The sequence below is a fragment of the Eptatretus burgeri genome, chromosome 6 (genome assembly GCF_056783735.1).
Source record: "Eptatretus burgeri isolate ZD-2024b chromosome 6, Ebu_testis_v1, whole genome shotgun sequence".
NCBI classification, from domain to species: Eukaryota; Metazoa; Chordata; class Myxini; order Myxiniformes; family Myxinidae; genus Eptatretus; species Eptatretus burgeri.
Window position 1 is genome coordinate 98984865 of NC_140966.1, and position 16723 is coordinate 99001587.

Genomic DNA, 16723 nt, shown 5'->3' on the forward strand with positions numbered 1-16723 from the left:
GGTGTGAGATAAGGGATGCGTTGTGGCCCTCGCATGAATGGCTTTCTTGTGCTTTGGCATTCCCGGCCCTTGGGGTGGGTGTGCGGTTTGAAACGCTCCAGATGGGATGCAACCTGGGGCCGTTTGGCAGAATGGTGGAGACATTGCGTGTTGGTCAGTGTTTATAGATTCGGGATTTATGGATCGACATGTGTTGGGAGGGAGGAGACGGAACCCACAAGCTTCGTGGAAAATCGGAAATGCAGCACAAGTTGATCACAGGTAGCCCTGCCATGAAAAGAAAAGATTTCCAACGGAGTATTTTCTTGTGACAAGTACTCTTGTCTTCAGACAGTGGTGTGCAAAGAGAATAAATACTTATTATTATTATATCAGATTATATCATGAAACCTCAAACTACGATGTCGATGATCCTGTTTGTGTGCATCGCCCAGCGAACTTGTGGCCCGTCTTCCGAAACGCTTGGCAAATTGACCCGGTGAGTGACTTCATGTTTGTCCAAGCAATACGAGTTGCAGTCTCGAGATGTTTGGAGGAAAGGTCATGCCATGAGAGAATGCACTGAGTTGCTGTGCCGCTTGCGGGCACAAAAGCAAGTGAAGCTGGAACGAGGTTTTGAAGTTGAATTGCTCGCGCTTATGGAAGACATGTCTGATAACTGTTCTCATTTTCATTATCTTGCATCGGCCGTTGGAGTTCAAAGGTCATTTGATGGCTCCAGTTTGGGGTCGTAATTCCTTGGCATTATCAGGATGGCTTTGAATGATTATGGTTAAGCAATGGACATTGTGGACAACTACACGAGCTGGTTTTTTTTGGATGAAATGCATCGCCTTAAAAATCACTCTGTGTTTAACCAGATCCCTCCCAGTGTACATCATGCAAATAGTTGGATTTCCGGCCATCATTACATCAACAAGCCTCACAACGATCGGGGTTGCCCCTTCCTGGTGGTTGTATCCCCCCCCCCCATGCAAATCGGTTGCCAAATCTTCCCCTCTCTTCCCCCTGCTGCATGTATTCGTCAGAGTGCTGATTGGTCCCCATGGACAGCCACATGTCTGTCTGTCTCTCTGTCTCTGTGTCTGTATCTCTCTCTCTCTTCTCTCCCTTCTCTCTCTCTCTCTCTCTCTCTGTCTCTCTCTCTCTCTCTCTCTCTCTCTCTCTCTCTCTCTCTCTCTCTCTCTCTCTCTCTCTCTCTCTCTCTCTCTCTCTCTCTCTCTCTCTCTGTCTGTCTGTCTGTCTGTCTGTCTGTCTGTCTGTCTGTCTGTCTGTCTGTCTGTCTGTCTGTCTCTTTCTTTCTTTTGGTATGATCGATTCATTCCAAGAAGGGCACCTCTAATTTGTTAACTCAAGGAACAAGGGACATTCAAAAAGTTCCACCGATAAATTCTTCGTCTTCGTCTTTGTCTTTCATATGCATCACAATGCTGCGAGTAACATCATTGGCTGAGGGGAACATGACTGTGCCACTAATGTTGTGCCTCCTGTAGGTTGCAGCAGGAATTTTGAATTTGACCATGGTTCTGGCGATAACTCGCCTCCTCTTCGTGAACGACACTATGGGAGGATCTTTATCGTCCACCAACTAATGTCGGCAGATGAGATCGGTGGGGACGCCCAGTTTAACGTCCATCCGAGGGATGGCACACACATCGTTTCCTCACCCTGCCTGTGAGACTAGGAAGACAGTTTGTAGCTTGATCGACATTCAAACCATGGCTAGACGGCAATGAGGCAAGTGTACGTACCTCTCGGCCATCCTGCCAGCCCGACTGAGAAACTCGCAATCGTCCAATACTCATGTCCGACCTTTTTATTATTTCGTGATTTTTCAACAATATCTCATTGGAAATGCATAAATGTATTTTTTTATGTTTTATGTACGTCTCTTTATATATTATTTTCTCTTTTTGACAAGTGTTGGACTGTTGTGAGCATCTCGTTCATCTCACTTTTTGAATGCTCCCCCCACCCCCCATATATGTGTGATGTATATGTGTATGTATATATATATATATATATATATATATATATATATATATATATATATATATATATATATGTATTAAAGAAAGACCCACCCACATCTCTCACCTGTGATTGGAGGGAATGGCCAAATTGTAGGCCATTCCCTCCTACCTTGTGTAGGCCTTCTTGGTTGCTCGAAGAGCATGCATGGGAGGTGATTGTATATATATATATATATATGTATATATATATATATATATATATATATATATATATATATATATATAAATATATATATATATATATATATATATATATATATTTTGACCTTTTCAAGGTGGGAGATGATTATATATATATATATATATATATATATATATATATATATATATATATATATATATATATATATATATATAGACCTTTTCAAGGTGGGAGATGATTTTTTATATATATATATATATATATATATATATATATATATATATATATATATATATATATATATATATATATCTTCACAAAAATCTTCTCCTTTTGGCTGCTCCCTTTAGGGGTCGCCACAGCGGATCATCCGTATGATCCGCATCGTGATTTGGCACATGTTTTACGCCGGATGCCTTTCCTGACGCAACCCTGGTCGCCTCTTACAACACAGGGATATGGTACACCTATTTTAACCGGGGTATACACCGGCCCAGTACACTGGTACTCATTTCGCCGACCTCGGAAGGATGACAGGCTGAGTCAACCCCCTGGTGTATTAATTCAGTGGCCCAACGGGGCTTGAACTCAGGACCTTTTGGATCCCAAGCCACTGCCCTAACCACTCCGCCAACACACCAGGATATATATATATTTATTTATTTATATATATATATATATATATATATATATATATATATATATATATATATATATATATATATATATATATATATATATATATATATATATATTCACCTCCCATGCATGCTCTTCGAGCAACCAAGAAGGCCTACACAAGGTAAGTGCTTTGGCCATTCCCTCCAATCACAGGTGAGAGATGTGGGTGGGTCTTTCTTTAATACATATATAATGACCTTTCAGGCTTCTTCCTGTAAACACATTGTAAGAAAATTGACCTTTGTGCCCATATATATCATTTAAGACTCACATAAGGACCTTTTATAGTTACTTGAAGCACAAATGCATTACCAGATATTATTCTACAAAAACATGTTGAAATGAGATCAACCGGTCAATGCAGCACTATAATGGATTTGGACTTGACGTCACAGCATCATTCGGCGAATGTTTGGGCAGGAATACCAAATTGTCCATTATAAATACAGCTCACTCTTTGTAGAGGCATCTTTATTGGCTTATTCTGGGCTCACAGTTGATTGATTTATTTTTGTCAAAATTGAGTTGCACACAACAGCAAACAGGTTTTTCCATGCACTTCATAGAAATGGACAAAAACTCCTTTGTTGATTTCAGTGACTTGTATAATGTATGAGTCTGTTATGTACGTAATAACACTGGAGTGTCCCACCTGCCTCGACTTCCTCAATGGCCCCAATTATTCCCACCCTCTGGTAAGCTTTGCCAGGTAACGTTTTTGGCCCACGTCTTTCACGAACCGGTTGGCCACGCCTGACGCTCGGCTGAAGGTGCCAGGAATTTGGAATTTGTTCAGGGTTCTAGTGATGACTCTCCTACTCGCTTACTTTGGATATTTAAAGCCCACCAACCGTCGCTGGAGATAGACGGGTCATCCGGCTTTAACGTCGTACGTACCGATGCACAGCGCACACGTTCATGCATGCATGTGGACCACCAGGATGTAATGAGAGATTTGAGATTTTAATCCATGCCAGACGGCTCGAAGGAGAACGTAGTGCACGGATACCTCGAAGTCATCTTGCCAGCCCAATCTACACTGTGGTACTCTTATAGAAATTGTACATTTAAAGACAAAACCGTTCTGTGTTTAGTTACACCCTAGGTATCCACTGAATGAGAATAAGAAAATTAAGAGATTCCAGATGCTGCAAGACCGTCCTTGTAATGGACAGCAGATGATGAAATGATCTGTATTCGTTTCGGCAAAATATGCCAGTTGCATTTATTTATCATGCCGAAAAATGAAAATTTTCATCACATGTCGGTCCGTCTCCCTTGTTTGTACGTTTGCCTGTGAGTAGGATAACTCGTGAACACTTTCCGCTATCTTCGTCAAACTTTACCGGAGGATTCCGAAGGACAAAAGTGAGACTGTAAAAAAAATTTTTGACTATATGCCAAAGGTAAGGTGACAGTGACGTCATTTGCATGATTTTCGTCATACCCGTCAGGCTACCACCTGACTCCTCCTTGTTTGTTTGTTTATTTATTTGTTAGGTATACCTCTTTGACAATCCTGGTGATTAGGTATGTACAACTATTAATTTTTTTTTTTTAATTTCCCCCAAAGGAGTACTTTCGACCTTGAGTCTATGGCCTTGGTAGGCTTGCATGCAGACTTTTGTTGGTTGACGTCTGTGCGTTCGATTATGTGGCAGAACTTGATCCAAATTCAACTGCTGTTCTGATGCGGTTCCAGCAAGAGAACGTTGTGTCACAAAGGTTGCCATTTTGCAAATGCAGCTTGTTAAAGCTGGCTTTCCCATACGCAATCTCACAGATGTTAAACCTACCATGACACGTATCGTTGAACATGCTTCAGACCTTCCACGAGACGAGATCAGATCGAGATGGGGGCACTATTGAGTTCATCGATATATACGTACCAGGTGGCCATGGATGGCCAAGTGCCCCCCCCCCCCCTTCGTGTGTTTACGTGCGATGTGTGCATCATACACTAGTTGAGAGACGGCTTGCCGCTCGAGCATGATCCTTAATGCCAGGATAATGTGTTGATCGAGTCGGCATCACCTTATGTGAGTTAGCAGCACGAGCAGTTTCAGCTCGGTGTCACGAGAGGGCATATAGAGAAATGATAAATGGGAGTTTAATAAAGGACAACTTTGAAATAGTCTGCCTCAAGCCAGAAGGGACAGAGTGTTCTCCTTTAGAGAGAATGCCATTTGGTGCTGGGCTTGCTGCGGTTCTCATTCATCTGTCCGAGTCGAGCCTGGGCACTGGGTCAAGAAAGGGAGGTGGTTGGATTTTGTAAGAAACTTGGTGGTGAGGGATCGAGAAGGGTTGAATAATGAGTGGGATAACTGTGAAGGAAGAATGTAGAGGGAGGGTTGAGGTGAATGGAAAAAGGCGACCAGAGGAAACTAAGGAAAAGAGCGGGCGGTTGTGTGGGGGAAGAGGGCGGGGGGTAGAAGCAAGGGCAACGAAAGACGATGATAGCAGTAGCTCCTTGGTCAAGAGCCATCTATTTATTACATACGTCCGGAGAGGGAGGAGCAGTTGTGGATGTGTGTGATAAACGGAGGAAGGGGCAGATCACAGAAGATAGATCTGGAAGGAGAATGTGGGAGAGAAAATGTCAGTGGGAGTGGGGTGCAGAGGCAAGGGAGGCAGGGTGCGGAAGATATTCAAAAAAGTATTCTTTTTCTGCAACTAATATATAGATGTACTTTTATGGAGAATTATGTCGGAGGGTGAGGGAGAGTGTGCGTGCTCGAGTGTAAATAGCAGCTTCCCAAAGAGGAAGGAAATAAGACGAGAGCGGCACCATGCCACGGCGAATGTACGACTGGCGTGCGTGTCAATATCCACGACTGTAATTTCTTCATGCCATTGCTCGGTTTATCTGGTACATCAATGTAAATGTGACTGGCGTTGCTGCACCTCTTCTTCTTCTCTTCCTTTTCCTTTTCCTTTTTTTTTTTCCACACCCTTCTCCTTGCTTTCCACCATCATCCTCTCGCATCCTCCGCAACCTCCCTTTCTTTTTTGCCTTTGCCTTCCATTCTGATTTCCAACTGGCTTCACCTTATCGCTCTCCTTTTCTCTTGCGGTCCTCTCTCCATTTTCCTAATTGCTGTTCTTGGTCGTTTCTCTTTTAATAAAGCCATAATTCTGTGCTCATCCCTTTTTAGGGGGTTTAGTTATGGTAGGAGGCATTAAGTGTTTCGTTCATTGTTTTTATCATTTAATTATTTAATTTTTCCAATTTTGAAAGACTTGATTTGAATAAATAAAAAAATATATTCATTTATTTATTCAATTTCAAAATTTCGATTTTTAAATTGAACTATTTATATTTTCAATTATTTAAATAATTTTCAATTTCCAATTGTATTAATTTTTCCCTCATTTAATTTTTTTTTAATTATTTAATTTGCATGATGAGGCGGAATTTAAAGTGTTATCACTTGGCTAATATTGCGAGATGGCAAAACCGGGAACAATCAGTGGTCTCCGATTTTATTTTATTTTTTGCTTCCAAGGTTTACCCCAGTACATGTGCGCGCGCGTCCAACCAATCCATGCGTTTGTTTGTTTGTTCGCTTCTCTTGGACATCACATGATATTTCTGAGAATTCCGGCCATATGTTCTTTCTGGCATTATAATGATATAAATCATGAAGCCACAGTTGTTTCACCCTGCTGTTATTGTTACTTTTTTGAGGGAAAATGGGGTGACTGCGACGGAGATACAAATGCATTTAAAAAAGACTTTAAAGAAAAAAAAATTGTTTTGACAGCGTTTGCTCGAATGCAAATGGAGGGTGTCAAACCGAGACAGACGAGGCTGTTTATTTTGGGGTTTTCTGATGTACACTCGCAACCTGTTCTCAGACTGCTCCAGAAGATGACAATGAGCATGATGATTAGTGGAGGACCTGGCATCTTGAATTTTTAATCCGAAGATGGTTTTCTTAAACGGAGACCATTTGGGCGCACTTGGAACAGCATTGCACTGATTATGTGTATCTAGCGCCCTCTACATCCAAAACAACGGCCTTGTTTAATCCCAGTGTGCTTGCTTGACACCTGCACGCTATTCTCATCTTGGAAGGTAACTCGAAAATATGAGCATAACCAATCCGGGAAATTCAGATGATGCTGTTTTCAGGTCCGTTTCTTTCTGATGCTGTTTTCAGGTCCGCACCCAAAATGCAGATGGTTAATTAAGTTTTATTTTTTTATTACTCGCTGTTTACCCACCGTCCGGGTGGGTAGAGAAATTGATTTTGAAGTAGAGTTCAAGTTCTTCGCCGAAAGTAAATATTATATCATATGTAGGTTATTGTATTGGCACAGGTGATATTTTAAATATTGTAATGGACACATCATACGTGCAAAAAACGAAAGGATGGAGAAGTCAACCGTATTGGGTGTGGGTGAGGGGAGAAGAGGCAGACCTTGTGTGTGCTGGATGGGTGGGGTAAAGGCTACAATGAAGGTGCCTCCACCAGGGTTTCGGGAAGCAGTGCCTGACGGATGTTTTGAGACGTCTGATCACGAATGTCACCAGAAGTCAGATATCACCTGATAGAACGAGATGACTTCATAATTTGAGAAGTTGGTGATAATTTCAACAAAATGACATACTTGATGTATCTACATTGCTCTACGTACTTAGACGTATGCATGTCTTTCTGAGGTAGGGGTGGAGTGTGCATCAAGAAAGCAAAATAAGCAATATATGTTCGTCCTTCCGCTGCTCCCGTTAGGGGTCGCCACAGCGGATCATCCGTTATGATCCGCATACTTTGGCATAGGTTTTACGCCGGATGCCCTTCCTGACGCAACCCTGGTCGCCTCTTACGACACAGGGATAAGGATTGGGTTTCGCCATGATTCCGGGCTGCCCTACACCCTCTCATAGCGCGGCCCAGCACAGAGCTCCCGTCCTCAAGCGATCCTCCGAGTAGCTGGATTACAGGCGCATGCCACTACGCCCGGTCAAAGTAAGCAAAAAAAAAAAAAATATATATATATATATATATATATATATATATATATATATATATATATATATATATATATATATATATATATATATATATATATATATATATATATATATATATATATATATATATATATATATATATTTGAAACATGTAGAGTGTGACGAGCACTGCCCCTATCTCCATTGGACATAGTCCTACACCAAAGCGTCACCTCCACCACAGAGGCCTCAGCTCGGCAACTCTGTCAGGGACAAAGATTACATGATCAACATCAATTAAACGTCAAACGGAGCCGCCTATCCGGATTTCAGATCTGATGTTGACCATGTGATATTTGTATCTGACAGAGTCGCCGGGCCGAGACCTCTCTGGTGGAGGTGACGCTTTGGTGTAGGACTATGTCCAATGGAGATCGGGGCAGTGCTCGTCCCACTCCACATGTTTCGATTTACCCACAGATCACATCACGTGCCTTCTACTTGAATGGTTTTTATTGGTGGGAACAATCACCTGGGTGGCAGACGGACAGTTGTTCTTTGCAGACTATGCGTATTTACCATGTGAGACATAATCTGCGGTGATGCTCACCATAAGTCAGGAGGTGCATCTGTGTGTGTGTGTGTGTGTGTGTGTGTGTGTGTGTGTGTGTGTGTGTGTGTCCGTCCTACAGAACTCCAAAACTATAAAACCTAGTTGCCTGAAACCTTGCATGCATATTAAGAAAACTCCAAGGAAGTGCAAGAGTGAAAATTGGGTGTTTGGGTTCATTAAAACACGCCTTTTTGAAGATCATTAATAGCATTATTTAATTATATCCTTCAACAGGCACATCCTCGGCCACCTCTCTCTCTCTCTCTCTCTCTCTCTCTCTCTCTCTCTCTCTCTCTCTCTCTCTCTCTCTCTCTCTCTCTCTCTCTCTCTCTCTCTCTCTCTCTCTCTCTCTCTCTCTCTCTCTCTCTCTCTCTCTCTCTCTCCCTCTCTCTCTCTCTCCCCCTCTCCCTCTCTCCCTCTCTCCCTCTCTCCCTCTCTCCCTCTCTCCCTCTCTCCCCCTCTCCCCCTCTCCCCCTCTCCCCCTCTCCCCCCTCTCTCGCTCTCGCTCTCTCCCTCTCTCCCTCTCTCCCTCTCTCCCACACTCCCTCTCTCCCTCACTCCCTCTCTCCCTCTCTCCCTCTCTCCCTCTCTCCCTCTCTCCCTCTCTCCCTCTCTCCCTCTCTCCCTCTCTCCCTCTCTCCCTCTCTCCCTCTCTCCCTCTCTCCCTCTCTCCCTCTCTCCCTCTCTCCCTCTCTCCCTCTCTCCCTCTCTCCCTCTCTCCCTCTCTCCCTCTCTCTCTCTCCCCCCCTCTCTCTCTCTCTCTCTCTCTGGGGTGTTGAGGCGTATACTGGGTTACCTAACTGGGGTCTGAAGCCACCATGTTTTTTTTTTTGGCCTGCTCAACCATGCCTCAACTCAGAACAGTTCAGGTCCGGATCCAGATCCGGTCTATCAGTGGGATACATAATGTAAATCGTATTCAGTTGGCGGAGGTATGCGCTGTCGAGTGCTGTTCTTGTTACCCTCACCGACGGAGAGGGTATTGCGTTTGGGTCCGATTGTTTGTTTGTTTCCACAGAACTTTCGTGTTTTTTTCCGCAACTGCTTGTCGGATTGAGACGAAATTTTCACCATAGGTGCAACTACTTATGTGGAATGTTTAAATCATAATTATAATGTCATAGGTCATGTGATGTGGCAGTTATGTTGGAAAAATGGAAAAGCGTTGGACCTCTGTATTTCTGAAACCGCACCAGGGAAAAAATTGAAACTTGGCACATGGCATGTACTCCTCATGGGGAATAGAACAAGTGTTTTATTTTTTTAATGACATCATGAGTGCCTTCATTATGACATCATATTTGCATATGAAGAACACATCTGATCAGTATGAAAATTGTTGAGGGTCATCTAGGAATAAAATGGGGAAAAAATGGTGATGTCATCGGTCACGTGATTCGGTAGGCTTTTTTTAATTTTTTTTTTTTTTTAACCTTTGAAAATCATCTCTGAAATGGCTCAACGTATTGAGACAAAACTTTACCCGAATGACCGCCGATCCATGAGGAATAAAAGGTTCACACATGACATATGACGTCGGTGGTCACATGGTTTGGCTGCCATATTGGATTTACCCTAAACCCTATAAAAAAATGATCTCCAGAATCTTCTTCTCCTTCTTCTCCAGAATGACTGGACAGATCGAGGGGAAACTTCACACAAATGTTCCCCAAGCCTTGGGTGTACAATTTTGTAAAGGAATAATTGATAGGTCACATGGTTTTGGCAACCATATTGGATTGGAAAAAATTAAATAATGCTTTCTCTGGAACCACTTAATCAATCGACATGAAACTTCAAAATTATGATCTAGTTGTGATGGGGAATATGTTTTACATTTCACCTTGATTGGATGCATCGTTTGGCAGCCATAATAATAATAATAATAATAATATTTTATTATTTGGGTTATTTTTTATTTTTGTTTTGAATAAGCCTCACTTGGCTGTGCTTGGATGGGCTTGAGGGGAGAGGGAATAGCAGCTGAAATGTAAATCCTATCCAGGTTCCTCCTGATGACTTCATCTTTGTTCTTTGCTTGTTCGGGTTCCTTCTGATGATTCCAATGCAGGACGTGTACCTATTTGGTCTTCCATTTGATTTGAATTGAATTTATTTTAATCCAACTCTAAATTCAATTGAATAATAATAATAATAATAATAATAATAATAATAATAATAATAATAAAACGTACTGGGTCAGGGTCAGGTGTCCAATCAAAGCAGAGTTGCATAAAAGCGGGACGTCTTGGTGCCCGGTCATCACTGCCAGATGTTATAAAGTGGCAGTTCTAGTTATCTCTCATTGATTACGTAACACACCACACTGAATACACCATACAAAACAAATTCTGGTGAGAGTCTGCAATCTGATTGCTCTTTCTCGTTTTAATATTCAGTGGTTTATTTTTGCTTATTTAAACATTCAAATCAAAGTTATTCAGTTTTTTTCCCCCTTTTCTCACATTTGAAATCAAAATATTTTCTTTAACCCATTATTGTTACTTTTCTGTTCTCTGTCGTCTTCAGGATGGGCATTGCTTGATCTCAGTCAGCAGTTTGAGCCATCAGATATGACTCCCCCCATCCTTGGTCGACTCGTCACCTCCATTGAAAGTAGAGGTGAGTGGACCCCGATGGCATGGTGACGTAACTTTCTTTCTTCTCTTGTTTAATGACATTGATGTCAAATTTCAATTCATGTTTCGCTTTTTTATTAGAGCATAGTCCTCTTAAAGTGAGAGCGGCCATTGAAGTTTTAAATAGACTGGATTATCATGCTCTTACATCATATGAATCATTTGATTTAACCCTTTGAACCCTGAGCTCTTACTTTCGGCTCCTCCCCCCCCCCCCACCTGGGCTTCCTGAAGAGAAATCCGGCCACTCAAGTGTATGGAATTTTGAATAGCGGCGAGTAAACCGGCCGCTAGGTTTCATCGGAAAATCCTTCTTGGGAGGTGGGGTGAGGGGTGAGTGGATTAATGTGGGTAGAAAATATCATCGTTTTGGATGGGGGATGATCTGAGATGATGGAGAACAGCTGTCTTGAAGACCTGGAAGGGAAAATGAGATTGAATAGGATGTGAAGGTTGATTTGACTGGTTAGAAAACAAATGAGTGGAGGTGAGCAGTTATTCTGAATTTTGGGAGTTTCACCAGAAGGGGGATGAAACCAGGGGAAGGGGGGGGGGGGAGGAGATGACAGACAAAGCACAGAGAGGGCAGAGTGTGCAAGACCAGAAAAGAGACGGAAGAAGATGTGCCAAAAAGTCTCATTTACCTAGTCATTTGGGAGGGTTCAAGTCCACAAGTTCGCTGAAGCCTGAAAGGTGCTATGAGGAAGCAAAACGATTTCCAGATGCATCAAAAGCAAAGTTCCTTTATTGAATGGAATCGAAGCTGAAGCAAGAAGTGGGAAGTTGAATGCTTTCCAGATGTAGTACCTTTGCAAAGTTTTAGGTTTTTATTGTTTGTAACATACAGTATATCTACCATTGAGATGGTATACATCATATCGGTGCACCTGCAAGCCAGTCTCTTCTCTCTTGACTTGGATCTTGTGAGGATGGATGTGGTGTTTTGTTGCTGATTAGTGGGCTGTAATGCTCAACGTCGTTCACCCTATCGGCATGCAATTCAAGGGATAATGACCTGTTAGAACTATACAATGCTGTTAATATTGTCAGGTTTAACACCAGCAACTGGACGGATGGATGATCGATTAATGGTGGCTTTGAGCGTGCAAGATCGCGAGAAGCAAACGAGAACCTTAGCTCTTTTAAAACGGGGTTTATTTCCCACACAGAAATAACCAGGGGATGGTGTCTCGATGGAAAGAACGACGGTGGGATGAGGAAGAAAAGGAATTCAATGAATAAATATTTATATACAAGAGAACTTCAAAATCTGTGGCACCACACACCAGACTCTTTCACAGAAAGGGGAAGGGAATGAGAACTGGGTGGGGCCTTAGCCCTGTATTCATTGATGAAGGAGGTGATGCCAAAGCAGCCACAAAACTGGCGAGGAAGGATGACGATGTCGGCACGACAAAGCGGGACGAGGCAGGGAGGACGGCCATACGAGGCAGGACACAAGCAGGAGGCAGCAGACAAAACCATTCCTCTTCAGGAGCTGATCAAATTTTTTTTTTTGCTACACTCTCCTCTCAGGTGAATCTCAACTGCCTTTCTCTGGCAAGATTCCAACTCTCCACCTTCTGACACGATCCCCACTCTCTTCGCACGAGCCAACTCCCTTGTCCTGCCGAACCCCCTCTCGTGAAAGTCCGATAAACCCGCCCCTTTTTTGAGGCGATCCAAGCTCCTCCCCTCCGGGGTTGACAAAACTCCACCCTTTCCCCGCTCTCTCTAAGGTCACACCCAGCCTCCACCTGGTGACATCACAGGAGGTTGCATGTACATTTGCTTCACCTTAAACCCTGACTAGTTATTACCACGCACCACCCTCTGTATGCTGCACATTTAAGCAAGACTATTCTTAAGCTAACATTTCCCTGCTTATTACATCGAGATGGCTGACTACCTGAACACAGACCATACTAACCTATACATTCTAACTGTGCTAAAGTAAAAGCTACCACCCCTCTTACAAACATAAATATATTAGGAGACATCTACATATTTGTGTCCACAAAAATAAGGAGTGGGCGCTCTGGTTAAAAAAAAAATTGAGGAAATGAAAATGAATATGGAGGATGGAGTGAAAAGGTAATGTAGGAGTTTTGTCAAGGAAATTGTGAAGAGGCAAAGGGTGATATTGGTGTGTGTGTGTGTGTGTGTGTGTGTGTGTGTGTGTGTGTGTGTGTGTGTGTGTGTGTGTGTGTGTGTGTGTGTGTGTGTAAGGGGAGGGGGTGGGGAAGGGGGAGTGGGGAAATGCAGTGTGAAAAATACACATTTTTACAAACAATACGTTGATGTGTCAGCACAGCACAATTATTTTTTATAGATTGCATGTAGTTGTGGCACCATTATTACTCATACTAGTCTGATCATGCTGCTTTCATGAATTCTTACTTTTCTGGCAAACTTTATAACGTTAATGCTATCTCATATTATCCCTCTTTCTTACCCACAATATTCATTACCCCCATTCACATTTCGGAAGCCAACCCTCTTACTTGCCGGTTAGGCCGAGGGCACATTTGCTCGACGGCGAGGATACGGCGGCCGTACGCCCTCTGAATTGACAGAAACGTGCGGCGGCCGCAGAGAAACTGAGGTGGCCTCAGGGAGGCCCGACGCCGTTTGGCTATATTTTACAGGCCGTAGCGGCGCCGTGGAATTATAGCGCGGAGTTATAACTTTTTTTCATTTCTACGTTTGCCGTAGCAATTCGACAAGCCAAGCTATGACGTAGATGTGTTCCACATCGACCGTACATAGGGCGTACGGTGGGCTTGCGTTATTCGTGCGGCTGCCGTAAGCTCTTCTCAATGAAAAATGAATTTTCCCAACCCCCAAAAAATTACGGCGGCCGCACTATTTCCACAGTCGCCGTACGGTGGCCTTGCGGTCTGTGTGACTACCTGCGGGCAACGCAGGGTCGACTCACGGTTCCCCTACGCCCGCCGTGCACCTACGTACGGCCTCTGTGGCAGTCTGCGTCCACCGTGCGCTCCCGCTAAAGATTGGAGTATAGGTGTTTGCCTATACACAGTGGTGCCCCCAGAATCCCAATTTAATTCGTTCCAGGAGGCTGTTCGGATTGCAAAAAGTTTGGATTCCAAAAATATTTTCTCAATAAGAAATAATGGAGTGAATTAATCCGTTCGTGGACCCAAAGAAAACCCACTTTCAAGACACTTTAAACTGAAATTCTCCATGTTTACGATAAAATAAGATGAGTAAATGACCTTCGGTGGCGGTGTATTGTATGTAAACTGGTACAATCACCACATCCAAAGGTCCACACAGGCTCGAGCTTCGGCCTTGGTTCCGATCGCTCGCGCACTCTGCGAGCGCTACCCCCAGGGCAGCTCATAAAACATGATGCCTGCAGAACCACAATCACTTTCATCAAACGCATCGGCCTGAGTAATCATGGATATTCCAAATTACAACTGGTTTTGCTGTGAAATTCAATCCTTGCCCGACAGTCCGTTACACCACATGATCGGATTGCTTTTTTGTTATTAATTAAAACACAAGATGATTCAAAAAACAAACATCACAAATAAAGGTGAAAACACGAGGTAAGGCCTAAGTCACATTTGGCTCGGCGGCCGCAGGGTCTACAAAATGTACGGGCACTAGCAATTATAAAGTGGCCGCAGTATTTCCACGATCACACAATGTCGCAGTCACATATGTTTTTATTTTTCTGGTAGCAGCACGGCGTATTTATAAATTGTGGAGACCGAAAATGTGCAGGTGCCGTACGGTCTTTGATTTGATGTCGCACGGTGACCTTAGGGTGTTCCTGCGGCGGCCATATAATTTTCAAGATAGACGCAAGGTGCCCGCAAGGCGACTACAGGGGACCCTAAGCCGAACGTGCGGCCAGACGGACGGTAACGAATGGGTTAATTTTTATTTTTATTTTTATTTTTTAACCAGTTCTTTTGTTTCGGCTTGTCGACTTTCTACGGCGAACGTAGAAATGAAAAAAGTTATAACTCCGCGTTATAATTCCACGGCGCCGCTACGGCCTGTAAAATATAGCCAAACGGCGTAGGGCGACCCTGAGGCCACCTCAGTTTCTCTGCGGCCACCGCATGTTTCTGTCAATTCAGAGGGCGTACGGCCGCCTTATCCTCGCCGTAGAGCAAATGTGACTGAGGCCTAAAGTATCGATCGACACACGAGAGATGCTTTCACGAGTACTTCCACCGACGAACTGAATGAACAAAGCGCGAAGATGCAGCTCGAACAGGTCTGGGAGACACGTGAACAAACATGAACGCTACGTTGTGTTCGGTTTTTTTAAATGTATTAGGTTTTTAGGCCAAAATTTTCTCGAAAAAATTGTTCGGATTCCAATTTGTTCAAAAATGGGGCGTTCAGATTCTGGGGGCACCACGGTATATTATAGTTATAGTATATTCAGTTATATACTGTTATATTTTTATTTCAGTAAAAAAAAGAACTGGTATATATACCCACTCGTTACCGTCCGTCTGGCCGCACGGTCGCCTTAGGGCCCACCTGTGGCCCCCCTGCGGTTGCCTTGCGGGCACCTTGCGTCTGCCTTGAAAATTCTATGGCCGCCGCAGCGACGCCCTAAGGTCACCGTGCGACATCAAATCAAAGACCGTACGGCACCCCCACGTTTTCGGTCTCCACGACTTCTAAATACGCCGTGCGGCTACCCGAAAAATAAAAACATATGTGACTGCTACATTGTGTGACCGTAGAAATACTGCGGCCGCTGTATAATTGCTAGTGGCCGCAGATTTTGGAGACCCCACGGCCGCCGTGGCAAATGTGACCGAGGCCTTACTGTGCTTCCTCCCCTTCTCTTTCTCCTCTTCTCCTGTTTGAACAATATATTCTTCTTCTTCTCCTTTTCCCTTTATAAGGGGTGAGGTCCAATGGCACCAAGCTTCTGCCCTGCCTTGACCACGCTACTCCTACAACTCCCTCTGTCCTCAGCCATCTCTCTCCACTCTCCAATCACCCCTACCTAACTGATATCCTTCCTCACACAATCCTCTTATCTCAGCCATGGTCTACCTCTTTTTCTCCGACCTTGCTCCCTCAACCTATCCGCTCTCTTTGCCAATCCCTCTTCGCCCATCTGCACCAAGTGTCCAGCCCATCTCAGCCATCATTTCACCAATCTCCCCTGCACCATCCTTCTATCCACCTTCTTCACTCCCGCAATCCTCCTGACTCAGTTGTTCTCACAAACCTGCAGCTTCTGTTGTTCTCTCTGTCATTGCCACTATTTCCAGGCCGTAAAGGCAGGCACACAACATCATAAACTTCCCTTTCAATTTTTTTGATGTCTTTGTCTGCCATTACTCCCTCCACCCTCTCCACAATTTCATGCCCACCTGATTCCTCCTCTGCACCTCTGCCTTGGACTTACCATCCCCGGTCACTCCCAGATACTCAACCCTATTTCCCTGTCTGATCTCCTTCCCCTCTAACCTGACATTCGTTTATTTTCTCTGCTGCCCGTCCCACATCACCTCGGTCCTCTCCATATTAATCTTCAGCCCATGCTTCCCAAATGCCTCCTTCCGCTCCCCCAGTACTTCCTGCATTGCCCCCACACACACCTCCACAACAACCAGATTGTCTGCATACGGCATCCTCACCATACTACCC

General features: G+C 43.8%; 1 protein-coding gene across 3 annotated transcripts in view; it reads left to right on the forward strand.

Moving 5' to 3' along the window:
* The window catches only part of LOC147025440 (phosphatidylinositol 3-kinase regulatory subunit gamma-like), a 210175-nt gene that overhangs the window by 54507 nt on the left and 138945 nt on the right, over nucleotides 1-16723 (forward strand). For all 3 annotated transcript variants that reach the window (XM_085886401.1, XM_085886403.1, XM_085886402.1), the window contains one exon: nucleotides 10956-11048. In XM_085886401.1, the coding sequence (XP_085742527.1) occupies nucleotides 10956-11048 (93 nt within the window). The remainder of the gene's footprint in view (nucleotides 1-10955; nucleotides 11049-16723) is intronic.